This window comes from Melitaea cinxia, chromosome 11, assembly GCF_905220565.1.
Source record: "Melitaea cinxia chromosome 11, ilMelCinx1.1, whole genome shotgun sequence".
NCBI classification, from domain to species: Eukaryota; Metazoa; Arthropoda; class Insecta; order Lepidoptera; family Nymphalidae; genus Melitaea; species Melitaea cinxia.
In genome coordinates, this window is record NC_059404.1 from 2,351,807 (window position 1) to 2,368,076 (window position 16,270).

The following is a 16,270-nucleotide window of genomic DNA, read 5'->3' on the forward strand; positions in this document are numbered from 1 at the left end:
AATCAACCTCATATGGTTAGTCTGTGAACTTGTGGAACTGCCATCTGCCGCTTTAATTAGCTGTCATTAATGGAAATCTCGCGCCAAATTTTTTTTTTGTAAACGTTGTTGTCAAACTCAAACGGATACCGGGTTGCTGTAATAGTCTCTTATTTTTAGTTTGTTTAAGTATTTTAAAATTTAATAAACATATAAAATGGAAGACGGTGATTTTGACCAACGTTTAAGAGATCTTCAAAGAGAATATCTAGAATTCTTAGACGATGAAGTAATTATTTTCAACGTAACCTTTCTATATTTTAGAACTTTAAAGTACTATTCATTACTTTATAATTTCTTAAACTTTTTAGGAGGATCAAGGCGTGTACACTGAAAAAGTAAAGCAAATGATAAGTGAAAAGTGTAAGCGGCTTAATGTTAATATAAACGATCTGCGAAGAAAAAGTCCCGAAAGAGCTAAGACTATACTTGAGAACGCTTTTGAAGAACAAATTGCCTTTCAGAGGGCTTTAAAAGAGTACGTGTCTTCTATAGACCCTACGTATGCAAAGGAGCAAGAGGAATTTTTCGTTGCATTTTCAGGCAGTTTCGGTACAAAACATGTTACCCCTAGAAGCTTAACATCAAGGTATGTTTTACAGCAAACTGTTGTATATATTTGTATGTTATCTGATATAATTATTTACCTACCTATGTTATGTATTGTTTTATACTCAGGGCTGGTTTCACCAGTTGCAGATAACACTATTTGATGGTAACATTACCAACTTAAACAAATTACAACAGATAAAAGTTATATGATATATTATTTTCACCTTACCTTTTACCATAAAATTCCACTATATTAATGAGATATTTCTATTCAAAAATGTGAATCTAAAAGTTAAAGTTTATTAGTTGAGGAGACACATCACTTCTGTATTAGGGATACTAAGTTAGAATAATTTGTTTTCTTAATGTAAGCTGCAGTAATGTTTTTTTTGAACAACAAAAGCACGGGCATTATAAGCCTGTGGATGTGTGTGTATCTATATATAATATAAAAAAAAAAATTGAGGCACAGATACTGTTGTACCTCCTGCTGTTTCTTATTGTCTGCAGTGCTTGTGTTCTGCAGTGTCCATTTCCTACTTATTGCATTTTATAATTTATGTGCAAGAAACATTTTCTCCAGAACTGATGAAACCGGCCGTTTACCAATGCTATGTATATTTTATAAATAGTAATGATTTTGTTTTTGTATTATTTATGATTGTTCAAACTAATAACAATAAATACTTACTTTATAGGTACTTAGGAAACCTTATATGCGTTGAGGGTATAGTCACCAGAGTGTCGCTCGTGCGTCCCAAAGTAGTGCGAAGTGTGCATTACTGTCCTGCCACTAAGAAAGTGATGGAGCGCAAGTACACTGATCTTACATCATTCGAGGCATTCCCTACCACTGCTGTTTATCCTACCAAGGTAAAATTTATTTTCCTATGTATTACTATTTGTTTACTAATAAAGTAATTAAATAAAAAATCAAATATTAAAATAAGTTTGTAAATATTATGTAATGGGTATTTTAATTTAATTTATTGTGTATATCTTTGTTTAGCCCATCTTGTCAACTGCTTAATTAATATTTTATTAAATTATTGTTATAGGACGATGACGGTAACCCATTAGAGACTGAATATGGACTATCAAGATACAAGGACCATCAGACGCTCACAGTGCAAGAAATGCCCGAAAGAGCTCCAGCTGGACAATTGCCAAGGAGTGTTGATGTCATCTGTGATGATGATCTGGTGGACAAATGCAAGCCTGGAGATAGAGTCCAGGTTGTGGGGAATTACAGGTGCTTACCATCGAAACAGGGAAGCTTTACTGCTGGTACTTTTAGGTACGTATATTTGATTTTTGCTTAGTAAATGAGTAAGTATGAGTAGTAATGAGTGAGTGGGTGTCGTAAGAGGCGACTAAGGGATAACAAGGTTCCACAACCACCTTGGAACTTAAGAAGCCGGCCGATGGCGGGATAACCATCCAACTGCTGGCTTTGAAATACACAGGCCGAAGACGGGCAGCAGCGTCTTCGGTGCGACAAAGCCAGTACTGCGGTCACCAACCCGCCTGCCCAGCGTGGTGACTATGGGCAAAACACATGAGTTCACGTTATTGTTGGCGTAAACTTGTGGAGGCCTATGTCCAGCAGTGGACTGTATAGGCTGTAATGATGAAATGAGTAATCATTATATAATAATAAAATTGTTTTTTAATAGTTAACTATATTTATTGTATTGCTCAGTAGATAAATTAATTTAAAAAATTGGCAAAACAGCAACTTCATATTAAAAAGGACCAGAGAAAAAATATTTTTAAATTGAAAAATAAAAATAGTGATTTGCAATTAGAGATTTAATAATAATGACATTGGTGTGTGACATTTAACAATAAAAAATAAAACAGATTTATATGATATAATAAAAAAGTTCTGCACTCCATGCTTATAAAAATTATATATTTTGTTTTCTAGAACCATCCTAATAGCAAACAATATAACTCAGATCAACAAAGATATGAATCTGAACATCACAATAGAAGATATAAAATTATGTAAACGCTTGGCAAAGCGTTCAACGAATGACATGTTCGAGTTGCTCAGTAAATCACTAGCACCGTCAATACACGGTCACGATTACATCAAGAAAGCTATACTTTGCTTACTGCTGGGCGGTATGGAGAAGATCCTGCCTAATGGCACGAGACTTAGAGGGTATGTTTTATTAATTATTTCTATACTTTTATATTCAAAGGGTACTTTCTGCTATTAAAAGTTTCAGTTTAATTCAGTAGGCTTAAAGATAAAGTACCTGGGTATTTTTAGTAAATCTTGTTTTTTGGAAATCATAAATAAAAACGAATTACATATTGATAAAATATGAATAATATTTTACGATTTTACCGACATAATAATAAAAAATATGAACTGGTTATCTAAATAAAAAATCATGCGTACAATTAGAAAAAAAAAGGAAAAAAATAATCAATCTGAAGACGAGGGAATTTTAATATCACCTTAATAATTTATATTTATAGTGACATCAACATACTTCTCATTGGAGACCCATCAGTAGCCAAGTCGCAGTTATTGCGTTACGTACTGGTGACTGCACCACGAGCTATAACGACGACAGGTCGAGGCTCATCTGGTGTGGGTTTGACTGCCGCTGTCACTACAGATCCAGAAACTGGTGACCGTAGGCAAGTAATAAATAAAAATCTTAACAGATATAAAAATATAATGTATATAATCCTACTAATAATATAAACGCGAAAGTTTGTATGTATAGATGTATGGATGTTTGTTCTTCTTTCATGCAAAAACTACAGAATGAATTTTAATGAAAGCTTACAATAATAAACAAACAATCAAACAAACAAACGCTTCACACTCAACGGCCCCCAGTAGGATTTTCTCCAGTATTGGGGGTCCGGAAACAAAAAATACACGTGCACAAACGCCCAGACCACGACAAACATCTATATGGCCATTACAAATATCTGTCGTGAGCGGGGATCAAACCCGCGACCGCCAGCGCAACAGTCAGAACTGTGACCGCTGCGCCAACGCGTCGTCAAATATAGCTTAATCAATATAGCTTATACATTAGAATAACACATAGACTATAATTATATTGAGAGAAAGAGATATTGAGAAAATAATAAGCTACTCGAAGTACTTACTAATCCTACGCAGACGAAGTCGCGGGTACCAGCTAGTACATTTATAAAGTCAAATCATACTGAATTATATGTTTAAATGTGTAATTTCTTATGCCCACAAAGGTTTTATGATGTGTCGATGGTGTTTGTGCCATAAATAAATATTCAATCTAAATAATAATTTTGTTACAAGCATTTCAAGGAGGAAACAAACAGGTAGGTCATATTTTTCTTTCATATTTAAACATGATAATTTTCTAAAAATCAGTTAATTTTAAAGTAATGTTTTTTGATAAAACACATAATCAGCCTTAGAATTTTTGGTATAATTATTACCTTAGTAGCCGATCCGTCAGACTTCATACCATCTTTTATTTATATTCGGATTTTTTTCCTTTTTTTTTGCATAAACCTTGTCCTGAAAATACCATACACAACTAAGAAAAGTCTATCCAATTTTGTGCAGTCACTTGTTTTTATCATTTTCTACGACTCGGTTGAAAAAAAAGCGTTGATCCACATGGTAAACGGTTATTGTAGCCTATAGACGCCTGCAACACCTGAAGCGTCGCAAGCGCGTTGCCGATCTGACTCCTCACCCTTCCCTGGAGCTTTGGCCACCTTACTCACCACAGAAGCATAACACTACTTGAAAGCAGTATTGTTTAGCTGTGATCTGTAAGGTCGAGGTACTTCCCCAGATAGGCTGCAATAATATTCCTGCACTTTAATATATCCTCATATATAAAGATTATTCATTTTGCCAGGTTAAATATTTGTATTTGCAGGCTGGAAGCAGGCGCAATGGTGCTGGCGGACCGCGGCGTGGTGTGCATCGACGAGTTCGACAAGATGTCGGACGTGGACCGCACCGCCATCCACGAGGTCATGGAGCAGGGCCGCGTCACCATCGCCAAGGCGGGAGTCCACGCGGCCCTCAACGCCCGGTGCGCCGTGCTGGCGGCCGCCAACCCTGTGTACGGCCGGGTGAGTGTGTACGACTTGAACACCGCACCTTATATTGAGATAGTTCGACAAGATGTCGGACGTGGACCGCACCGCCATCCACGAGGTCATGGAGCAGGGCCGCGTCACCATCGCCAAGGCGGGAGTCCACGCGGCCCTCAACGCCCGGTGCGCCGTGCTGGCGGCCGCCAACCCTGTGTACGGCCGGGTGAGTGTGTACGACTTGAACACCGCACCTTATATTGAGATAGTTCGACAAGATGTCGGACGTGGACCGCACCGCCATCCACGAGGTCATGGAGCAGGGCCGCGTCACCATCGCCAAGGCGGGAGTCCACGCGGCCCTCAACGCCCGGTGCGCCGTGCTGGCGGCCGCCAACCCTGTGTACGGCCGGGTGAGTGTGTACGACTTGAACACCGCACCTTATATTGAGATAGTTCGACAAGATGTCGGACGTGGACCGCACCGCCATCCACGAGGTCATGGAGCAGGGCCGCGTCACCATCGCCAAGGCGGGAGTCCACGCGGCCCTCAACGCCCGGTGCGCCGTGCTGGCGGCCGCCAACCCTGTGTACGGCCGGGTGAGTGTGTACGACTTGAACACCGCACCTTATATTGAGATAGTTCGACAAGATGTCGGACGTGGACCGCACCGCCATCCACGAGGTCATGGAGCAGGGCCGCGTCACCATCGCCAAGGCGGGAGTCCACGCGGCCCTCAACGCCCGGTGCGCCGTGCTGGCGGCCGCCAACCCTGTGTACGGCCGGGTGAGTGTGTACGACTTGAACACCGCACCTTATATTGAGATAGTTCGACAAGATGTCGGACGTGGACCGCACCGCCATCCACGAGGTCATGGAGCAGGGCCGCGTCACCATCGCCAAGGCGGGAGTCCACGCGGCCCTCAACGCCCGGTGCGCCGTGCTGGCGGCCGCCAACCCTGTGTACGGCCGGGTGAGTGTGTACGACTTGAACACCGCACCTTATATTGAGATAGTTCGACAAGATGTCGGACGTGGACCGCACCGCCATCCACGAGGTCATGGAGCAGGGCCGCGTCACCATCGCCAAGGCGGGAGTCCACGCGGCCCTCAACGCCCGGTGCGCCGTGCTGGCGGCCGCCAACCCTGTGTACGGCCGGGTGAGTGTGTACGACTTGAACACCGCACCTTATATTGAGATAGTTCGACAAGATGTCGGACGTGGACCGCACCGCCATCCACGAGGTCATGGAGCAGGGCCGCGTCACCATCGCCAAGGCGGGAGTCCACGCGGCCCTCAACGCCCGGTGCGCCGTGCTGGCGGCCGCCAACCCTGTGTACGGCCGGGTGAGTGTGTACGACTTGAACACCGCACCTTATATTGAGATAGTTCGACAAGATGTCGGACGTGGACCGCACCGCCATCCACGAGGTCATGGAGCAGGGCCGCGTCACCATCGCCAAGGCGGGAGTCCACGCGGCCCTCAACGCCCGGTGCGCCGTGCTGGCGGCCGCCAACCCTGTGTACGGCCGGGTGAGTGTGTACGACTTGAACACCGCACCTTATATTGAGATAGTTCGACAAGATGTCGGACGTGGACCGCACCGCCATCCACGAGGTCATGGAGCAGGGCCGCGTCACCATCGCCAAGGCGGGAGTCCACGCGGCCCTCAACGCCCGGTGCGCCGTGCTGGCGGCCGCCAACCCTGTGTACGGCCGGGTGAGTGTGTACGACTTGAACACCGCACCTTATATTGAGATAGTTCGACAAGATGTCGGACGTGGACCGCACCGCCATCCACGAGGTCATGGAGCAGGGCCGCGTCACCATCGCCAAGGCGGGAGTCCACGCGGCCCTCAACGCCCGGTGCGCCGTGCTGGCGGCCGCCAACCCTGTGTACGGCCGGGTGAGTGTGTACGACTTGAACACCGCACCTTATATTGAGATAGTTCGACAAGATGTCGGACGTGGACCGCACCGCCATCCACGAGGTCATGGAGCAGGGCCGCGTCACCATCGCCAAGGCGGGAGTCCACGCGGCCCTCAACGCCCGGTGCGCCGTGCTGGCGGCCGCCAACCCTGTGTACGGCCGGGTGAGTGTGTACGACTTGAACACCGCACCTTATATTGAGATAGTTCGACAAGATGTCGGACGTGGACCGCACCGCCATCCACGAGGTCATGGAGCAGGGCCGCGTCACCATCGCCAAGGCGGGAGTCCACGCGGCCCTCAACGCCCGGTGCGCCGTGCTGGCGGCCGCCAACCCTGTGTACGGCCGGGTGAGTGTGTACGACTTGAACACCGCACCTTATATTGAGATAGTTCGACAAGATGTCGGACGTGGACCGCACCGCCATCCACGAGGTCATGGAGCAGGGCCGCGTCACCATCGCCAAGGCGGGAGTCCACGCGGCCCTCAACGCCCGGTGCGCCGTGCTGGCGGCCGCCAACCCTGTGTACGGCCGGGTGAGTGTGTACGACTTGAACACCGCACCTTATATTGAGATAGTTCGACAAGATGTCGGACGTGGACCGCACCGCCATCCACGAGGTCATGGAGCAGGGCCGCGTCACCATCGCCAAGGCGGGAGTCCACGCGGCCCTCAACGCCCGGTGCGCCGTGCTGGCGGCCGCCAACCCTGTGTACGGCCGGGTGAGTGTGTACGACTTGAACACCGCACCTTATATTGAGATAGTTCGACAAGATGTCGGACGTGGACCGCACCGCCATCCACGAGGTCATGGAGCAGGGCCGCGTCACCATCGCCAAGGCGGGAGTCCACGCGGCCCTCAACGCCCGGTGCGCCGTGCTGGCGGCCGCCAACCCTGTGTACGGCCGGGTGAGTGTGTACGACTTGAACACCGCACCTTATATTGAGATAGTTCGACAAGATGTCGGACGTGGACCGCACCGCCATCCACGAGGTCATGGAGCAGGGCCGCGTCACCATCGCCAAGGCGGGAGTCCACGCGGCCCTCAACGCCCGGTGCGCCGTGCTGGCGGCCGCCAACCCTGTGTACGGCCGGGTGAGTGTGTACGACTTGAACACCGCACCTTATATTGAGATAGTTCGACAAGATGTCGGACGAGGACCGCACCGCCGTCCACGAACTAATATAGGGATTTATTCAAAAACTTATTTACCGTGTTTTTTATTTTCATTTTTGACTAGCCCGTTAGCACAGTTTGTAGTGACCCTGCTTTCTGCTCCGAGGATTCCCACCCCGAGTCTGGGTGTAATATCAATATTTATTTATATATATGTATTATTTATAAAAAAATGTAGGTATTGGTACTGGTGTAGGCTGTTACCTATAACACAAGCATTAAATTGCTTAATTTAGGAACAGACGATCGTGTGTGTATTGTATACATATTTATTATTATTATTTTGCGAAGCTCGATATTTCGACATTATCTACAAATGTCTTGTCCACGAGACTGGGTGACTAACTGATTTAAAAATATTTAAACTGGGTAAAAAAGTTTGTAGTAAAACTCTCAAAGAACAAATAAAACACATTTGATAATTTAACGAACTAAATTATAGTTCAGGCCTTTTTTTATTTTTATAAAACAAGGTTGGCAAACAAGCGGATGACTCCCCTGATGGTAAGCGATTACCGTAGCCTATAGACGCCTGCAACACCAAAGCGTCGCAAGCGCGTTGCCGACCCAACCCCCAGTCCCCCCAGGAGCTCTGGCCACGTTGCTCACCACTAATTATGAATCTTAAATATATAACAAATTTCTGTCCACAGTATGATCAGTACAAAACGCCAATGGAGAACATCGGGCTGCAAGACTCTTTACTCTCGCGTTTCGATCTTCTGTTCGTGATGCTGGACATCGCGGACGCGGACCACGACAATATGATATCTGAACACGTGCTGAGAATGCATCGGTATAGGTAAGATTATTTTGGCCTTATGTTAATATTATTTTTATATTTTTAACTGAGGTAGGGCACAGCAGGAATTTCCTGCTCAAAATCTGGAGCAGCCCGACTGGGGTAGTACCTCGACTTTACAGAAGACCACAGCTAAATAATACTGTTTTCAAGCAGTATTGTGTTCCTGTTGGTGAGTAAGGTGACCAGAGCTCCTGGGGGGATTGGGGATTGGGTCGGCAACGCGCTTGTGATGCCTCTGGTGTTGCTGGCGTCTATAAGCTACGGTAATCTCTTACCATCAGGTGAGCCGTACGCTTGTTTGCCGACCTAGTGAGACAAAAAAATAAAAAATAAAAAAAATATTTCACTAGCTGGGCGCTACTGTTTCAGTAGCGATAGCTTGTCAGAGGCTGATAGCGTAAGTTGGCAATAAATGTAACTTGCATTAAAATCGTTTCAACATAGAAGTCTTGAAAGCCTAAATCTGTGATTAATCTCTCATTTAAAGCTGTATAAACTATCATTTACATTTACAAGTTTTTGTTTGTTTTTAGAAATCCGAAAGAACAAGACGGCGAAGTTCTGCCGATGGGTTTATCAGTGGAAATGCTCTCTACAGAAAATCCTGACAATGAAGATGCTGAGGTTTGTATATTTTTGTTTTGTTAAATATATATATATATATAAATATAATCCTTGTTATTGAGATAAGCACACAGTAGGAAATATCCTGCTCATAATCTATGAAGTAGCCCAACTGGCAATGTAATAATAATAACACTTTGTTGTACACCAAGAAAATAATAATTAACATTAACAAAAGTACTTACCCCTTACAGAAGATTACGACCAAATAAAATAGCTCATAAATAGTGTTATGTTCCTGTGGTGAGTAAGATACCCAGAGTTAGACTCTCTGGAGCCCTACCCTTGATCCTCCTAGAGGGTCAAGGGTAGGGCTGGTAACCCTCTTGCGATGCTTCTGGTGCCGCAGGTGTCTATGGGCTATGATAACTGCTTACAATCAGGGCTGAAACTTAAAAATGTAAACATTTATAAGCTCAGGTATTTCTTCTGCTAGTTTCTCTTCATTGTCCCTGTGCATATACATCACGATTCCGCTAGTAACATCCCACTGCTGGCCATAGACCTCTTTCTCTGTGCTCCTCCTACACGGTTGAAGTACACGGTATAAAGGTTGAAGAATATCCGACTGTGCTGCTCCACTGCGGGTTGGCCCATATTTTCCCTACTACGAGTAACGATCACTATTAGGTACATAAAAACTGGGACCGACGGGTTTACGTGCTCTGAGGCACCTATATATATGTCCATAAATTATTGTGACCTAAAATGAAAAATAATATTTTTTTAATCAGGATTCAAACGAGTCAATATACGAGAAGTACGATCCACTGCTCCACGGAAACACGCGGAACAAGAAAGACCAAATTCTAAGTACTAAGTTTATGAGGAAGTTCATACACATTGCTCGACTCATGAAACCTAAATTGACTCAAGAGGCTTCAGACACCATTGCCGACGAGTATGCCAGGCTTCGAAACCAAGATATGATGGAAAGTGACGTGGCGAGAGTAAGTGTGATTAATGATAGCTTAACTAAAATAGTTTGAGATTGTCAATAACTAACGTAAACCTCAATCGTTTCTAGTTTAATATTTCCAAGCCCTAAATTTAAAATTGTATTCTATTTTTATATTAGTTGTGTAACAAAGAATTCAGAAGTGGTTTTAATGTCCAATTTTTATTAATCTATTTTGGAGTTTATTTTTAAAAATGTCTAAATTTTTCTTAGACATAAATAACCATTATTTCCAGGATTGAGAATTACAATATAGACGATATTCAAATATATGTAAATATCACTACTAGCCCATTGTCGCAGTTTGTAGTGGCACTGCTTTCTGCTACGCGGGTTCGATTCCCGTCTGGGTCAGGCATGTATTATTTCTATGTATATTTAAAAAAAATTGCTATAACAGTCAACTCTTGCCTATAACAAGCAAAGCATTGCTTATCATAGGAACAGATGACTGTATATAAAAAATAAATTCTATTATTTTTATTTCTATTATATATATTGTTAGTTTCAAACCACGGTATTTTCATATCTGCAATTCCCCACAGACACAGCCAGTGACAGCTCGTACTCTAGAGACTCTGATCCGTCTGTCCACCGCTCATGCAAAGAGTCGCCTGAGCTTCCAGATAACTCAACAAGACGCGGAGGCGGCCATCGAGCTCGTGCACTACGCTTACTTTAAGAAGGTAAATAAATATAAATATCTTTAACAATACTCACGCAGTCATCTGTTCTAAAGTAAGCAACTAAACGCTTGTGTTATAGATAACAGGCGACTGTTATGGCGAATTTTTTTTTTTTTATAAATATACATATAAATAATACATATATAAATGTATAAATACAAATATTACGCCCAGACTCAGGCGGGAATCGAACCTGAAACCTGCGGAACAGAAAGCAGGGCTAATAGGTAACTTATTATCTTTAGTGGTATACGCTTCAGCCTGTAATATCCCACTACTGGGCATAGGCCTCTTTCCCCATGTAGGAGAAGGATCAGAGCTTGTGGTATACAATTCACTTGTAATATCTCACTGCCGCGCACAGGCTTCTATCTCCATGTAGGAGGAGGAGGGTCGAGCTTAATCCGTCACGTAGCACCACTGCAGGTTGGCGAAATTGTACTGGTATATACAATATAGCCTATTTGTGTATAATAACTGCCTGTTTGTCAAAAAACTTTAAATCAAAAATGTTTTCAGGTTCTTACAAAAGAGAAACGTCGCAAGCGACGAGCGTCATCCGGAGGCGAAGAGAACGCGTCCGACAGCGAACAGCCTTCACAGCCGCGCGCTAAGAAATCTAGGAGAACGGTAATCATTTATTACAAAATCTTTAAAAATGATACTTTAGATAATGAGAGAAAATTAAATAATGTACTTGTACTGTGTAATTGAAATGTTTTACTGCTGCCCAAATCTTCTCGCCACGCTCTGCTCCACTTTGGTTTTGGACATAATTTCCCGACTATAGTTAGAATCACTGTCTGTGCCTATGATAACAAGCCAAACTGATGGCTTTAACGCTCTCGACTAACTGTGGAATACCCACGGTTACATGCACGAATCTTAGAACGTTGGTGCTATCGCAACCACTTGCAGTACTATAAGATTTTTTTTTATACAACTAGGTCGGCAAACAAGCGTACGGCTCACTTATTGGTAAGTAATTAATGTAGCTTATAAACGCTGCAACACCAGAAGTATCGCAAAAGCGTTGACGACCCTATCCCCCAATCACTCCAGGAGCTCTGGCTACCTACCACTTAACACCATCACAGGAACATAACACTAACTATGATCTTCTATAAGATCAAGGTACTTCCCCAGTCGGGCTAGAACAGATTTAATAGGATATATCCTGCTGTACTGTGTGGCTACGGTAGTAAAAAATATAGCCACCCCCTCTCTTCCCGTGGGTGTCGTAAGAGGCGACTAAGGGATAACAAGGTTCCACAACCACCTTGGAACTTAAGAAGCCGACCGATGGCGGGATAACCATCCAACTGCTGGCTTTGAAATACACAGGCCGAAGACGGGCAGCAGCGTCTTCGGTGCGACAAAGCCAGTACTGCGGTCACCAACCCGCCTGCCCAGCGTGGTCACTATGGGCAAAACACATGAGTTCACGTTATTTTTGGCGTAAAGTTGTGGAGGCCTTTGTCCAGCAGTGGACTGTATAGACTGTTATAATGATGATCCTGCTGTGCCCTGTCTCGCATACATACCAATATTTATTTCTAGTCTAGCTCCTCTCGTGGTTTCAGATTTTGAGCATGAGATTTCCTGCTGTGCCCTACCTCGTTTGCCTCAATGTTGGCGTTATTGTCGCCACTTGAACTACACCAGATCGGTTGTCAATGATAAACATAATTAATTTCCAGGATGGTTCTCAAGGACAAGACCCATATGAGTTTTCATCAGACGAGGAAGCCGAGCCAGTACTGCGTGCCGCTCATGCTTCACAACCTGAACCTTCACAAAGGACAACTAGATCTTCACAGAAGACTATTGAAGCAAACCGGTTAGTGTCCTGACATTATCCTTTCGTCCTTGACATAATGTGACATGACACCTCTTGATATATCTAGTCATTTTTGATGTTGATCTTTTTGAAGTAAAACTTCGTTGTAATCGTTGTGATTTGAAACGAAAATGCGTCACTATAAAGAAACAAACACATAAATGTATAGGAGTAAGTCGGCGTGAGAATTAGATAGAATAAATTAAACAGTATTTTATAATGTCGGTAAAAAAGTCTCTTGTAGAATACTTGTCAGAAGTTTCGCCGTCTGTGAATCACAAATACGCGCACGCACGCACACACGCACACACACACGCGCACACACACGCGCACACACACACACACACAACCTTTATTTTATTAACTTGTAAAGTTATAGCTTATTAAATATCCTACGCCGTTTTAGCAGCTTTTTATTTTTGCTGTTGTTTTTAATGTGTCATTGCATAATATATAAGGCTAGAAAGCCTTTTCCATTAACTGAATTCTATTCTAAGGAAAAAGAAACAAATAATAATAAATATATGTTAATAAATGTGAATTGGTAACAAACCTTTATTGAAGTAAAACGTCTTTACTCACACTTGATTTAGGGAGTATGCCGGTGAATGCGTGACGGGAGCGTTACGAAAAATGTGATTGGGCGAGGGGAACGGACGTTCAGAGGGAGATATAAGTATATTACTATAGGGGCAACTAAAGGAAGTTTTACTTCAGTTGTGTGGTTCAAAGCACATTCGTTTTTTTATTGTAGTTTTCTTTACCAGTCATGTAAAATTTACAATGGAAATGGATTTGAAAATCCCTCATATTTCATTTTATCTGTTATACATGCTACACTGGAGTCTTAATCGTCCTGTTACCAGTGTAAGTCTACACTCTCTAAAGGAGTTTTACATATAAATATTTATATAACTTTATTTTACAGGTTAACTCAATTCAAATCAGCCCTCCAGCAACTGTTCCGCGAAGAACGCGCCAACTCTCTTCCCTTAGACCGTATCACGGCGTATGTCAACGACAAATATTCACACGAAATCTTCGAAACTGGTGAAATACAAGCGGCTCTTGACCGAATGACTCATGACAACCACGTCATGATGGCAGATGATATTGTTTTCCTTATTTAGTTACTGTTGTGTAGATGATAAGTATACAGTAGTGGCCATATGAACTAAAGTGAAAACTTGATTGAAATATAATTGTTTTGAATTATTTGAATGATCGTGTTCAATTTGTGATTATTTTTGCATTATAAATGAAATAAACTTTCACATAAAAATATTTTGTTTCGTAAAATACCTAAAATATTCCTTTAAAATGGTGGATTACTTGGATTTGTTAATACGAAAAAATTGTTTAATTGTTCCTTACATGGTCGGTTATGCTTACAAAACAAGTGTGATTTAATCATACTTGTTTTGTAAGCTTTAAATACAAGACAAGTGTTTGAATTCTTTTCATTAAAGATTCTTTAATTCATTGATATATTTGATATTAAAGCATGATTGGCTAAATAAGAATATAATAGATTGCAAATACTTTGTTATCTGTCTACATTGTAAACAATTGTACCTATCATTTTTTTATAAGTTTTATGTGATGTTAATATTACATTTACTATCAAGAATCAAAAATAAGGTACGATAAAATATTGTTATAATCTCACCGATAGGAAATATGCCGCAAGGGAACAGACGTTTCAACAAACTTATTATTATATAACCAATAAGGGTTTACAATTTTTAAATCAAATTTATTTAAATCTCTGCTTGAAAACACGATAGTGAGATAGTGAGCCGCTCAGTAGAGTACACAGAACCGATCTATTGAAATTTTTGTTTGAAATATAGTTAAAATAGCTTTTTTTTTCATATACTATAACAACGTAATATAATTATATAAAACGTTCTAATTTTATATTTTAAAAAAGTTTTTGTGTTTTAAACATGGTTAATTAAAAATATTGTCATATTTTGATTGAAGATTTAAATTTTAAGCATTTAATTTAAATTTTAAGCATTTAGTAGCACTCTACTGAACGCATCTCTATCGTAATAAAATATTACAATATTCCTTATGGCTCTTTCAATCATTGAATAACATGGTTTGATAATGCAAGTAAAAATCGGTTTATAAGTTTATTTGATCTGGTTTATTTTAATTGTTAAGTTGATTTGCCTCATACTGTGATGAAGCTAGACTATCAATATGTTAGATTTAAATTTTCTACAATTACATTTTAAGATGAACTTCTTAAATAAAATTATGATTTAATCTATTTTGTATTTTAATTTTACAACCCCTATTTTCTTATACATTGTCAGAAGGATCAATAATAGGTAAGATTAAAGATCAAATAATGATAATATAATACTTGTTAGTTTGTTGAAAAGGAGATCTAGCTGTAAAGTTGGTGTCATCGGCGTAGGGTGGCCGGCCTGTCGGTTTTTTATCGGATACACTGGAGTGTGCGCAGGAACTCCATGACCTAATTCCCCCCCTTCCCCTTCCATCTTCGTACAACCAGGCGCTCTGCGTTACGCCACCCTTTTATATATATGACATTCCCCCTATACGCACTAGTACATTCTTGATCCGTACGGCCAAAAAATGGAACTCTACCAGCGTCTGTATTACCGGAAAATTATAACCTGGGGATCTTTAAGGGCCGGTTTTTTGATCCGTAGTAAAAGTAGAGTTAACTATTTGTCAAATTGACTATAGTTAAGACACTAACTAATGGTTAAGCCGAAGTTTCGTTTTTTGATCGCTATTTTAACTTTAGTAAGAATTAACGAATAGTTAAAGTATTGCCATTGCAATGAACCTGGGGTAAGGTCATTTTTCGTAGGGAGTCGTTATTTTCATATGGTAATATTTGTAGATCCGAATGCATTTTGACGTTAGTCGTGACGTGATATGTCAATTCATGTAAATTCACTGAATTTTTAAAAGAATAATAATTGTACCTATTTTTAATTAAAGATTAAAGACTAGCTTAAAATAAACTTAAATAATGACGTCAAGCAACAAATAAGTGCAAGAGTTGTTTTTAACTTTTTATCATAATGTAAAGCGGTTCTTGAAGATCATAATATGTTTAATATTTTCCATTTCTTTGTGTAGAGAACGTAATGCCAACTTTAACCAGGATGAGTCATCTAAATTAACGTTGCTTCTTAAGGATTACCCCATATTGACCAGTAAAAAAACTGATCATGCCAGTAATCAACAAAAAGATGCAGCCTCGCGATCACTAGCCAAAAAGTTTAACTATGACGCAGTTCGCTTCCGCACTATGAAACAAATTGCAAAATTCGACATCATCCCAATGCTCCAGCGGCGAATTACGTGGTCTAAACACCTAAGGTCTTCCGCATTAGAACATACTCCGTAACTATTTCATCATCAGATGAACTATCCCATATGTCAAAGTATCTGGTTATATTTAAATTCATTAGGTACCTACAAAATCGGCGTAAATACTGAACTCGATACTCAATTTCAACGAATTACGAAACGATATCAGTACCCAATACCTTGCTTTGAAGACAGAGTTATCAATGGGCACGGTATAAAACA

At 41.6% G+C, this 16,270-nt stretch overlaps 1 protein-coding gene across 2 annotated transcripts in view; it reads left to right on the top strand.

Moving 5' to 3' along the window:
- Window positions 1–55: 55 nt before the first annotated feature.
- LOC123657808 (DNA replication licensing factor Mcm3) overlaps window positions 56–16,270 on the top strand; it is a 27,719-nt gene continuing 11,504 nt past the window's right edge. Inside the window, exons 1-14 of one of the 2 annotated variants that reach the window (XM_045593318.1) lie at window positions 56–268; window positions 351–628; window positions 1,290–1,464; window positions 1,650–1,888; window positions 2,522–2,761; window positions 3,085–3,249; window positions 4,500–4,698; window positions 8,426–8,574; window positions 9,111–9,201; window positions 9,936–10,151; window positions 10,705–10,845; window positions 11,365–11,475; window positions 12,546–12,685; window positions 13,614–13,836. In XM_045593318.1, the coding sequence (XP_045449274.1) occupies window positions 197–268; window positions 351–628; window positions 1,290–1,464; window positions 1,650–1,888; window positions 2,522–2,761; window positions 3,085–3,249; window positions 4,500–4,698; window positions 8,426–8,574; window positions 9,111–9,201; window positions 9,936–10,151; window positions 10,705–10,845; window positions 11,365–11,475; window positions 12,546–12,685; window positions 13,614–13,815 (2,418 nt within the window). In that variant the 5' untranslated portion in view covers window positions 56–196 and the 3' untranslated portion in view covers window positions 13,816–13,836. Of the gene's footprint in view, window positions 269–350; window positions 629–1,289; window positions 1,465–1,649; window positions 1,889–2,521; window positions 2,762–3,084; window positions 3,250–4,499; window positions 4,699–8,425; window positions 8,575–9,110; window positions 9,202–9,935; window positions 10,152–10,704; window positions 10,846–11,364; window positions 11,476–12,545; window positions 12,686–13,613; window positions 13,968–16,270 lie in introns of those variants that run through there. The other variant, XM_045593317.1, reaches the window with a different exon arrangement.